General features: G+C 38.3%; 2 protein-coding genes across 3 annotated transcripts in view; one reads left to right on the top strand and one right to left on the bottom strand.

Annotated features, from left to right (window-relative positions):
• The first annotated feature begins 212 nt into the window (after nucleotides 1-212).
• LOC139468206 (serine/arginine-rich splicing factor 2-like) lies at nucleotides 213-2818 on the top strand. Of its 2 annotated transcripts, XR_011653675.1 has the most exons (3): nucleotides 213-652; nucleotides 919-1316; nucleotides 1625-2818. XR_011653675.1 is itself a non-coding variant. In XM_071250024.1 (2 exons), the coding sequence occupies exons 1-2, from the start codon at nucleotides 309-311 to the stop codon at nucleotides 1211-1213; spliced, it is 639 nt and encodes a 212-aa protein (XP_071106125.1). In that variant the 5' UTR covers nucleotides 213-308; the 3' UTR covers nucleotides 1214-2818. The 2 variants fall into 2 exon arrangements, 1 of the variants encoding a protein (XP_071106125.1); XM_071250024.1 differs by having other exon boundaries at nucleotides 919-2818.
• Nucleotides 2819-4819: 2001 nt separating this feature from the next.
• LOC139468205 (uncharacterized) overlaps nucleotides 4820-11824 on the bottom strand; it is a 34591-nt gene continuing 27586 nt past the window's right edge. The window contains exons 9-11 of the mRNA XM_071250023.1: nucleotides 10694-10789; nucleotides 6353-6521; nucleotides 4820-5980 (exon numbers count right to left, since the gene is read on the bottom strand). Coding sequence (XP_071106124.1) covers nucleotides 5890-5980; nucleotides 6353-6521; nucleotides 10694-10789 — 356 coding nt within the window. The 3' untranslated portion in view covers nucleotides 4820-5889. The remainder of the gene's footprint in view (nucleotides 5981-6352; nucleotides 6522-10693; nucleotides 10790-11824) is intronic.

The raw sequence follows: 11824 nt of genomic DNA, 5'->3' as shown, positions 1-11824 counted from the left end.
AACAGTTTTAGTAAAAACAAATTATACATTAATAAAACGCTACGGCTTCCCCCTTTTAACCATTCATAAAACCTGTACAAGTGTTTACATTATAATCCACCACAATGTACGAGGGAGCTGTGTGTAAGGGGACGTAATTCAAGTCGGCCTGAATAAATATGTACACAGTCAGATAAAGGAGTGCGAGAGTATAAATCCAGTTCAAACCAGTTTGGAAGCCCGGTGGACAAGGAGCGAAACCACGCGGTTTGAACAATATCAACGCAGTAAATGGTTGTTTCCGTTTTTGGTTGTGACATTTTGTAGCCATGAGTTATGGAAGAGGACCCCCAGCTATTGAGGGAATGAGCTCCCTCAAAGTTGATAACCTAACATACAGAACAACCCCAGAAGATCTGAGAAGAGCATTCGAGAAATATGGCGACGTAGGAGATGTGTACATCCCTCGTGACCGCTTTACGCGGGAAAGCAGAGGTTTTGCCTTTGTTCGATTTTATGATAAGCGTGATGCCGAAGATGCAATGGACTCTATGGATGGAGCAATTATGGATGGCAGAGAAATACGTGTGCAAATGGCACGCTATGGCAGACCAGTAGATCCTTACAGGCGCGCTCCACCAAGCCGTCATGGCCGACGCTCAAGATACAGCAGGTAGTATTGATAGATGTAGACAGAACAATGAACACTGAATATTAATGCGATGCACCCATGCAGTTAGTTTCTAGTCAAACATCAACTGTTATTCAGGCTGAGAGATGCATCATTTTTGTAACATTGGTCTAAGACAAATTGCAATAATTAAAAAAAAACGAATATTCCCTATTCGTCTTGTATAGTTGTGATCATTGTTTTGGGTTTTTTTCATTTTAACTGTGTATTTAACATCTTTGTTACATGATGTATTTGTCATGTTTCAGATCCCGCTCACGGTCAAGATCACGATCAGGAAGACGAAGAAGGCGGTCTAGTGGGTCAAGAAGCCGATCAAGGAGTCGTTCATACAGTCGTAGTAGAAGTAGGAGCAGGAGTCGCAGCAAAAGCAGAAGTAGGAGTCGCAGCAAAAGCAGAAGTAGAAGTCGCAGCAAGAGCAGGAGCAGAAGTAAGAGCAGGAGCAGAAGCAATGAAAAAGAAAGGTCGAGGTCGCCTTCACATGCAAGGTCTGATGCATCAGGTGGATCAGCAAAAGAGAATGGAATGGATCAGAGGAACTGAGCTGTTGCTGTAGCAAGGGACTCCAGTGTCATGATGCGGCCATTCCAGTTCCTCGAATAAACCTTGCCCGTGATAATGTGTCCTTTGCAGAAATTGTCAAAAGGTTATTGTCTCTTCTGAACTTTTCATTGACATTGAGACTGATCAGTAATGCAAATTTCAAGGACAAATTAATTGAAATTGTCTTGAATTTGGTATTTTTTAGTGCAATTGACAATTTAGAGACATAATGATAAGGATATGTCACACATTACTATAGAAGTCTTTTTCACTCCATTGGTTATGATCATTGTGTATTTTTGTCGCATGTAACATTTGCATTTAGATGGTATCAATTTTAGTACATTTTACCATTCAATAAATTTCAGTACCTGTATTAACAATGCTTTTTCTCATTTCCCCATGCTATAGGAGCGGTAAAGGGGTAATAAATGCAGTGCAGTAATGTTAGCTGTGTGGTATGCTGAGTGTCTACCGGGCGGGCAGTCAGTCGCAGTGGCTGAGTGGCTGGTTGATGCTGCTGCTGTCGGTTCCTGCAGAGTAGCTGGTGGACTAACAGCAGAGCTGATACTGCTGATCTTAAAGCTGACCGTGATGCAGTTCCAGAAACACCACTAAATTGTTTGGCTATACAAATCAGTTCACCTTGGAAATATAGTGTATGTGTGTGTGTATATATATATAAATATAATTCATGGATACAGTTAAGTTTTATGCCAGCTGACAATGTTTTGTTAGGTAATTTTGTAAATCATTTACATTAAGATATTCATTATTTCTAGAGAAAATTAGATCAACCTTAAAACTAAAGCTAGTGCTTTGTGTAATCAAATTTATCATTCCTAACATTTTAGTGTTGCTATTATATACAGTATGATCTTGTACAGGGTTTTAAATCAAGATGAACTGATTTGTCTTCTAAATTTTATAAAAGACAAGTAGTCCTAGTTTGACTACTGTATTTTAATTTTAAGTTTCTTTGGTTAACTTGGGAGAAAGATAATGGACAAGTTTTAAGAAACACTTATAAGTACTAAATCACTGAGTTGTCACTCGTCATTCTTTCCTTTTTTATGTACTCCCAAGAATTAACTTCATTCCAACACATTTGAAATACATTTAAAGGAACAAAATTCTTCGCAGTGGACCCTGTTAAACGTGAACATTACTTTCAAAGTTTTGATCCGTCATACTGAGCTTTTTGAAATGAGAATGTTTCTGCTTACATAGATGTGTAATTTCCTCCCAGTTAACTCGGCTTTTCATTTGCCTCTTGGTAATATTACTAATAGTTTTGGCCATGGGAGAATTTCTTATTTATGTATCGAGTTGACAAACTAGATGACACTGGTTTCAACAGAAGAGTTCTGATGGTGCAAGATCTGGTTGGTATAAATCTTATTACAGATGTGTAACTTGGGATTGCCATGTTTTCAAAGAATGACCTGGCATTATGGAACTGGTTACTGTATTGATTGCTATTTAAACTATTTTTGCATTGAAATGGGCGTTTCAGTAAAATGGATGTAAGTTGACTAGTGAATTATGCTGTTCTCCCTGTCGGTCTGCAATTTCTTGGGTAATGAGAAGTCAAAACATTGGCATCTTTGGAATATAACTGAAATTGGTAAAAAAAACAAGAAATACCGTTACATGCTTGGGGGCACAGGTATTTCATCCACTCACATTTGAAAATAGTCTTCCATGATATGAGAAAATGACCTTGGGGCTAGAGAAGATTGGGAAAACATGGGTCTCAAATGTAGATCAATTAATACAAGGGTTTGTTGTGTAGACAATCAACAGTTCCATATATGAAACAATTGTTGGCTCTTCCAGAATGCATCTGTCTTTTTCTTGATACATGTAGCAGCATCCCAGGAGAGGTAAGGTGACATTTGTTTTGCAGTTGAGGACCAATGACGACAGATTCAACATTCTCATGCGAAATTGGAATAAAAGTGAAGAAACTATGTTCTATTTTGTTGTATGTTTCAAAACCTATGGTCTCATGATCTTTCATTGTGAATTCTAAAGGGAATGAGCGTGACAAGTGTGAATACTTTCAATAAACCTTTCAGAAGCCAGGGGTACATGTCTGTTTGCCTCCTCTGGGTATTAAATTTGATATCGATAGAAAGAATTTATATCATTTTTCTTCTCCAGGGTCACATGCAATACCAATACACTAATTTGGTTGGTTTTGATAAAAACTAGGTGTGAAATGGTGCATTGAGTTGTCATGGGACAAAACAAAATACAGGATACATTTTTTACTGTATGAATACTTGCTAAATTATGTTACTACTCCATCTCCCCAACCCCCTCCACGGAATTGTCTGTCAATGTACTGTAATTAGTGTTTCATGTTCGTTACAAATATGTCCACAGCTAGTTTTTCCAGCAAATGTGTGTATCATGATATGTATTCTATTGTGACCTTCATGCATCGTTTCACCTCTACATAACGGCATTGGGGGATTTCTATATAAAGTATCGATATTGGTGAGCACACAGCAATCCAGGTGAGCTTGTTTTCATGTTGCCTCAAGATCCGGGGTGAATAGGTCTTCAGCAACCAATCCTTGCTGTTAGAAGGGACTCTAACGGGGTCGGGTAATCTGGCTTGCCGACTAGGTTGATGCATGTCATCGTATCCCAATTGTCTGGATTGATGCTCATGATGGCGATTACTGGATTGTCTGACCCAGACCACCGTCATATAAGCTGTAATATTGCTGAGTGCGGCATTAAAAAACCATCAAATCATGTTGCCTCAGGTTCAAAAGGGTTTCCAATTTGGCAAATTATTACAGCCTCTAGCCAATTGTATCCCATCTGTCATTTTTTTTATTCCCCGCACAACAAAGTTGGTGGGGATATAGAAACGGGTTCTGTCCGTCCTTCACGTTTTGTTTGCAGAGCATAACTCGGAAACAGTTAATTATTTTTTCATGAAACTGCAGGTCTGTAAAGTACATGCTGAACTGGTGCCTTTTGCCATTCAGAAATCTTTATTTTTTTTTACGTTTCCATGGCATCAAGGACTTAGGTTCCAAACTCTTCTTTTTTTTACAATTTCCATGACAAGTTCCACCTCGGTTAAAAAAGGTTAGAGTTTGTTTAGATTTAACTGTTATAAATTCTGCTACAGAGGCAGGGGATATAGCCACGTTAGTGGCAAACTCTTGTTAACTTAAAACGTCACCCGCAGGGCTGGTAATCATCAACGCATGCCATGGCAACACAAATGTTGTTTTGTTAACTATTGATTTTATATAAAGACGGGGAAATAAAAAGCATAGTGTTATGTTAACAGTTAATGTTAATATATATTCTTGTTCAGGGCTCTAAATTTCAAATGAACATGTTCTCAAAATGTGCAAGTGGCAGATAAAGACCTAGTATAGATTCATGACAGAACATTTTATGTTCAGCATGCAAAAACAACTCCCAGTATAAATAGGCTTTTATAGCCTGGAACACCTGGTAATCAAGCAATGGTCAACAGTAGTATACGAAACAAATTGACCATCCTGAGAAATTCTATGTCCAATAAGACACTACAGTAAATGACAATTATAACAAACTCAAAGGGACCACCAATTTTAATTTGTCATAACCGTAGTTCGTATTTAGCATATGTACAACAAATATACAGCAAATGGGTGGGACCAAGAAATAGTTTGTTTCATCTGTCGGTTGTAAGTATGTTCGTTATAAAGGTTGTTAACTGTACAATGTTACATGTCTCAACTGAGCTGATCAATATTTCCCTCTGATGTGCAGAATATGAGGCGGCATCATGTGTGACCTGTACACAGCCTTTAGTAAGATATTCCCCTACAATTGCACCCGGCAGTGCTGCTCCCTACAACATACCCCTGGTACTAGACGGTGGTGCTCTCCTCTTGACATTTTCACCCATTTCCGAAATTAGGAGACGGGGCGGGGATCCTTTGTAGAATAAGTTTTAATTAACTTCATACAAAAGTTTATTTTGCAATCTGTATGTTACGTTTAGATTAGACCTGTAAGAGAAAGTACTATCCATGTTCTGCAGCTGGGGTGTCTTCGGGAAAATGCAAGTCTGTGTACAATTTTCCTTCACTTGCAACAACCCCTGCATAGAGTGTGGTTAAATACTTTAGAGGACTCCTTACAATATGTACAAAGCATGTCCATGAGTCATCTTCCTTGCATCAATGTTTATACAGGTAGACTTTGTAAAGAAGTCTTGAGAGGAAAGTTTGTTCAAACAATAACTTGAAAAGCATTTTACTGTAGGTACGTGTCAGGAAAGGTCACAGTGAAGGATCATTTGTAAGGGATGTTCACATTAAGCTTCCATCTTACATCATCAGATTGAGTTAATGTCTCTTTGTCACCATGACCTTACTATCGTAACATGACTTTGTATGTTGTCCCGGCCCTCGTATTGACAGTTAATATTCATGCTATATATACACACATAATGCAACACACAATATTTTATAACATCGATAATATATTATTGGAAAGAAGACATGTTCTTGAAAGGGACTAATTCAGTACAATTTGAACAAAAAAATTCAGAAATCAGTGAACAGGACACCATTGAAAGTTTCAGCTTCATAGGTCTTGATGTTCAGTGATGTTCAGTGTGCATTCGGTCTCTGACAATCCCAGTAGTATGGTTACATGCTCTCTTGAACAATCCCTGGTAGGTGTTGAGCTTCATTTGATGACAAGAAGGCATAGACTGCCCTGTACATCAGGATGTATTCCCTGTAAATGTAAAGAAGCTTGTTATTCATTTGTGCAGCATTAATACAAAAACAAGTATGTTTTATATATTAAACACTATGTTAAATGCTTATGAGTTGGTGGGCATTGTTGTTGTTATTACAACAACGTTAGATATATCACAGTGTTGCTGCAGGATTTACAACTCTGATCAACTGGACAGGCACTGGCATGGTGCTTATGAACCAGAGATCATGATTAGTTTAAATGTGTGATTCTAACTGTATCGTGTCAAGGTGCCTTAAACCACTAGATCACATACACATACATTGTATATTGATGTGGAAGATGAAAGAACTCATTGGTTTTCGAAGTAAGTGCAGTAATACAAATGCCTGTCATGGGATAACAAACCTGGATTTGGGATCAAGAGTCTGTAAAACAGGTAGTAGTTTATTGATGGCCATTTCCATGACAACTGACTGTAATCGCAGATACTGCAGCTGAAACACCAGGTGTTTGTACTGCTGCACTTCCTTGCCTATCCTGTACGTGATGACAGAGGGACAAGGCAGTCGCACATCTGAAGTATGTAAAGAACACTCGTGACAGGTTGTGCCATTAAATGACCCCGAAGTCATGGACCATTTCTGTCAGACGAATAAAGTCAGGTGGCAAAAGCCCATGTTTTAAGAGGAGACATTTGGAAAATCATTATGGAAGACATTTAAAGGAAAAGTTTTATGGGTGACTGGGGGATCATTTCCACTATAACAATGATATTGTGCATCAGAGGCAGATTGGGTTGTATACTCCTAAAGGAGTTGAGATTGACAGTGCTACACCATTATTACCCTGGTGTAGCGCTGTCAATACGTCAATGTTAAAGTATGGGAGTTACGATACTATGATCGCTTTGTGGAACAAGGCCCTGGAGCAGCTTGCCTAGTCCTAGTCCTAAAGTGAGACCTTCCTATTTTTTATCTGGACCAAGGTTAATATGTCCAAGGTCATCTGCCATGGATTAAGTCATCAATATAAACAACAGCAATTATGAGAAATGTCATACACATGTAGTTGCACAGCTTGTTCAGGAGGGCTGACAGCCATTGTACAATACAATAGGGATTAACAATTTGGATTAGCTTCTTGTAAGTACTGGCAATTAGAGATTCTAGACATATACATGTTGTCATTGTAACAGAGTAATTAGCCTGTGGAATAAAACCTTCAGACAAAGGTTGTCCCAAATCAGTCACTATGACAACCAAACATCAGTCACGATGACGGAACTGTAATAGAATGATGAGTACATTTTCTTCCCAAAATTTAAGACTTCCCTGCATGATTCAACCTGATTGACATGCCGCCATGTTCCAGCTTCAACTGAGGTTTGATGGGAATTATGGGAGGTACGTCATTTGTTGTCGGACATAAAATTGCAAACAAATTTTTAATGAGTACAATGATTGTTCAAACAGTGTTTATTTTCAATAAAAAAAAATGGAAAAGTGATTGATTAACAATGTTTCATATTATAATGTCGATCAATACTATCCAGTACCAATGTTACCTATTGATATTGTCATTTATCATTGATATATTGCAATTGGGGCATCTGTCATGCATGGATAGTTCAATCAAGTGTTACATACACCCTAATCAATGCTGCTGAGATGAATTTATCAGAATCTGAGTAATATCTATGTACTCGTAAATATTAGTGTTTATTGATAGGTTCTGAGCATCACATACTCTTTTCTAGTCTAATACAAATACAACGTTCCCTTATTATTGCGCCCTTCAATATAGCACTAACCCGGTTATAGCGCGCGGTAAAGCATGGCTCCCAAAATTTACTAACATTTTTAATAAACTCAAGTTTTCAAATGACACGATGTTTTCCCCCAATCTCAGAAAACATTATCAGCTGATCACTGCGATCACGTAACACCGGAAATACCAGTCAACAAATCTGAACTAATGTATGCAATTTAATACTATTATTATAATATCTGGTAATAAACAAGCGGCCCATAGGGCCTGAATCGGTCACCTGGATAATTACGCAATCATGACAAAATATACATTTGCATTGTACATGTATATGAAACTGCAAATATTTCATAATTTTGACTGTCAGCATTTAAAATAGGTAGATGGCAAATCTGACAGCATGAACATGTATTCCTCTAGCTACTAATGGAGCATAAAGATCTGAACCGTTTCCATGTTATGATCCAGAATCTAAGTTTCCAGAGGCACGGCTGGATCCCAGCGCGAATCCTTTGGCATAAATGTATCATTCTCTTCATAACGAACAAATGTATACAATGTCTCTTTTTATCCCCCGCCCAACAAAGTTGGTGGGGGATATTGAAACGGGGTCCGTCCGTCCGTCACGTTTCGTTTCCGGAGCATAACTCATAAACCGTTCAATATTTTTTCATCAAACTTTGAAGGTCTGTCAGGTACATGCTGAACTGGTGCCTTTTGCTATTTAGAAATTTTAGAAATTTTTATTTTTAACGTTTCCAAGGCAAAAGATGGACTTAGGTTCTGTGAGGGTAGGGTTCGTTTCCGGAGCATAACTCATAAACCCTTCAATATTTTTTCATGAATCTTTGTAGGTTTGTCAGGTACATGCTGAACTGTTGCCTTTTGCTATTTAGAATTTTTTAATTATGTTTCCATGGCAGCAAGATGGACTTAGGTTCCAAACTCTTCTTTTTTCACAATTTCCATGACAAGTTCCACCTCGGTTAAAAAAGGTTAGGGTTTGTTTAGATTTAATTATGTCATAAATTCTGCAACAGGGGCGGGGGATATAGCCACGTTAGTGGCAAACTCTTGTTATTATAGGGTGGGGATTCAAAAATATGGTTAATATCTATATCTTAGTTCCAGAGAAGAGTCGCTTAAAGCAATAAAGCCAAATTAACCCTATTTGGCCCCACCCCTCTGCCCCTTGGGGGATCAGCCCCACCATTTGTTCAATTTTGAATCCCCACCACCTAGGGATGCTTCCTATCAGTGGTTCAGAAGAAGAATTCGTTTGAATAAATTGGTGACGTATGGACGCCGGACGGATGCCGGATGCCACGCGATGGCATAAGCTCACCCTGGTCCTTCGGACCCAGTGAGATAAAAAAATTGTCATTGTTTATCTGGACTAATGTTTGCAATATATTTTATTAATCATATTCAAAATGTCATTCAATAATTATAATAATGTTTACAATAATTTCGGCAAAATCGTACGCGAAGTGATCGGTAGATCGCACAACTCACCATTATTTACAGCAACCACGATCAGATAACCGCTATTGACGCCTTGAAACGAACTTAACTTGCAAGAGAATTGATACACATACCATAAATGCCGTACCATGACTCACTAAAAGTCATATTTGAGGCAGTTTGACTATTACAGCCCTTGCAAGTCTATAATGTTTGGCAAGTCTAGATTATTGCAGTATCTGAAAATGAAGAGAGTCTCTTTAACAACTGTTATTTTTCTGTACGATATGTTCATTTCAGAGACTAGATGTTAGTCTAATCCTTTCCTGCAAGTACATGATCAATGCACATTCCTCCAGTTTATCCCTTTTTCCAAAGGTCACAAACCCCTGCTTTTTTCACTGACTGCTCAATTGACTCAATTATTTTGTATTACATCAAGCAATGTCCACAACAAATCATTTCACTATACACAGTTCTGTATATGTGAGACTCAGAACTTATCAAGCAGTCTTCATACCTTTCTGTCCAATGTACCATTTGTGGAATGTTACAAGTCAGTTGAAGCAACATCAATATATGTGTTTCCTATTTTAGCCCATCAAAAAATAGGTTAGGTAGGTCAGGTTTGTTTACTTTTTTCTTTGTAAGTATGTCAGCAATTGCCTGAAGATAATCACTGGCTTATCCATGGTGAAGGGCAACAAATTTATAGGTTTTTTTGTGGCCTGACAAGTTTATGCTAAAAGCATAAAATAGGACAATTCCAGTGGTAAAAAAACAGTCAGGAAAATGAAAACACACCTTTTTTTTTCCGGCTGAAAAACAGATGCATAAGGGGTGAAAGGATACATTGGTGCACCATGAGTTTCCAAGCCACAATACAATACACAATACTTTTGTTTTAATATCGATACAAGACTGTACGACCCGTGAAGATCCGGGGTAGAATAGGTCTTCAGCAACCCAGGATTGCCGTTGAAGGCGACTATGCTTGTCGTAAGAGACGACTAACGGGATCGAGTGGTGAGTCTTGCTGACTTGGTTGATGCATGTCAACGTATCCCAATTGCGTGGATTGATGTTCATGATGTCACTGGATTGTCTGGTCCAGACTCGATTATTTTCAGACCGCCGTCATATAGCTGGAATGTTGCTGAGTGCAGTGTTTAACAACACACAAACAAGAGTATACACTAGCTAGATAAATTAATTACTATTCGTTTAATGACCCCCAGCATTTTTGTCAATCAAATATTGCAAAATGTGTTGTAATTAGAGTCACAAGTTAACTACCAAAAAAAGCCATTACGAACATGTCTAAAGCTAGCTTTTCCTTTTGACCTGCTCGGAAATATTTTTAGTCAACAAGTTTCCAAGTGATTTGATGTAACTATGCGCATAGCGATACATACTGTATTGTGACCAATGTAGTGTGCTATGTATAATATCGTGACCTTGCTGTATCATTTCACCCTAAGACACATGGTATATGTAAGTCACCTGGTCACCTACCTGACATATATACATGAGGCATCCACTGGGACAGAGAAGTCTCCCTATCTATCTGGAGCACAGGGAGTGGCTTGTTGAGATGGGCACTGTATTCTGCTGAAGCAACAAATACTATCATTACCAGCATGTCGGTGATGCACAGGAATCAGCCATTTCCTACTTGGGCCACATGTATTTTCTTCTTGTCGTGCACATTTTAAAATACAAAATATATATAACTTATGAATACAACATTATGTGCTTGAGAGAATTAGCTTTAAATGCAACTATTGTGTTTGTATTTATGACAATTGCTTTATTTCAAATGAATAAGGGAACTATATATCAAGTTAACCCTGACAATATTTTTCCTCCCTAATATAAAAATATAGAACACACATGTAGAGTGCTACTTCTAACTAAACACGTACCAAATAGCATGATTTGAGTGAGTGAGTGATTTGGTTTTACGCCGCTTTTATCAATATTCCAGCAATATCACTGCAGGGGACACCAGAAATGGGCTTCACACATTGTACCCATGACGGAAATCGAACCCGAGTCCTCGGTGTGACAAGCGAACGCTTTAACCACTAGGCTACCCGACCGCCCCATCATGATTTGAACAAAATGTGATGTCATCATCAGCAGGAACATGTATGCTAAGTTTCAGCTTTGTCAGTCTAGCAGAGAGAATTTAAGGGCATGACAAAAGTGTAACTGTCATATCGAGATCAAAATTCATAATATTGCCTAAGCTGGAACATGTATGGTAATTCCCACTACTTACTAAACATACACCAAATTTCATTACAATTCATTAAGAGACAGCTGCAGTGGGCTTGATAGGCTTTTCAATATGGCTGCTGTGGCAGCAACAAACTGAGGTGTCATCACTGGTGAAGTGAAGTTTAAGGTTCATTGGCCCAGTGGTTGCTGAGAAGCTGATGTTTACCAGAAGGTGCTGGGCAACCTAGCCATGGCATACGTCAGGCCAAAACGACAAAGCAAATGGGAAACACTGAAATCCCTTGAGCGTTTCTTCAAACAACATCAAATGACAACTAATACAAAATAAAATGTAAATAATGTCTCAGCAACAAACATACTATGGAATGAAAAACAGACTGTACAGTAAAGATAAATTTGATG

This window comes from Haliotis cracherodii, unplaced genomic scaffold (genome assembly GCF_022045235.1).
Source record: "Haliotis cracherodii isolate W230 unplaced genomic scaffold, xgHalCrac1.p SCAF_2, whole genome shotgun sequence".
Lineage (NCBI taxonomy): Eukaryota > Metazoa > Mollusca > Gastropoda > Lepetellida > Haliotidae > Haliotis > Haliotis cracherodii.
The sequence above is the reverse complement of the archived record's forward strand: the minus strand, read 5'-3'. Positions and strand labels throughout refer to the sequence as shown.

Excerpts from the sequence above, each read along its gene's own strand:
- LOC139468206 (XM_071250024.1), top strand. The coding sequence starts at position 309 with ATGAGTTATGGAAGAGGACCCCCAGCTATTGAGGGAATGAGCTCCCTC. Across the intron at positions 653-918 it reads CGACGCTCAAGATACAGCAG|ATCCCGCTCACGGTCAAGAT; the intron begins GTAGTATTGATA and ends GTCATGTTTCAG.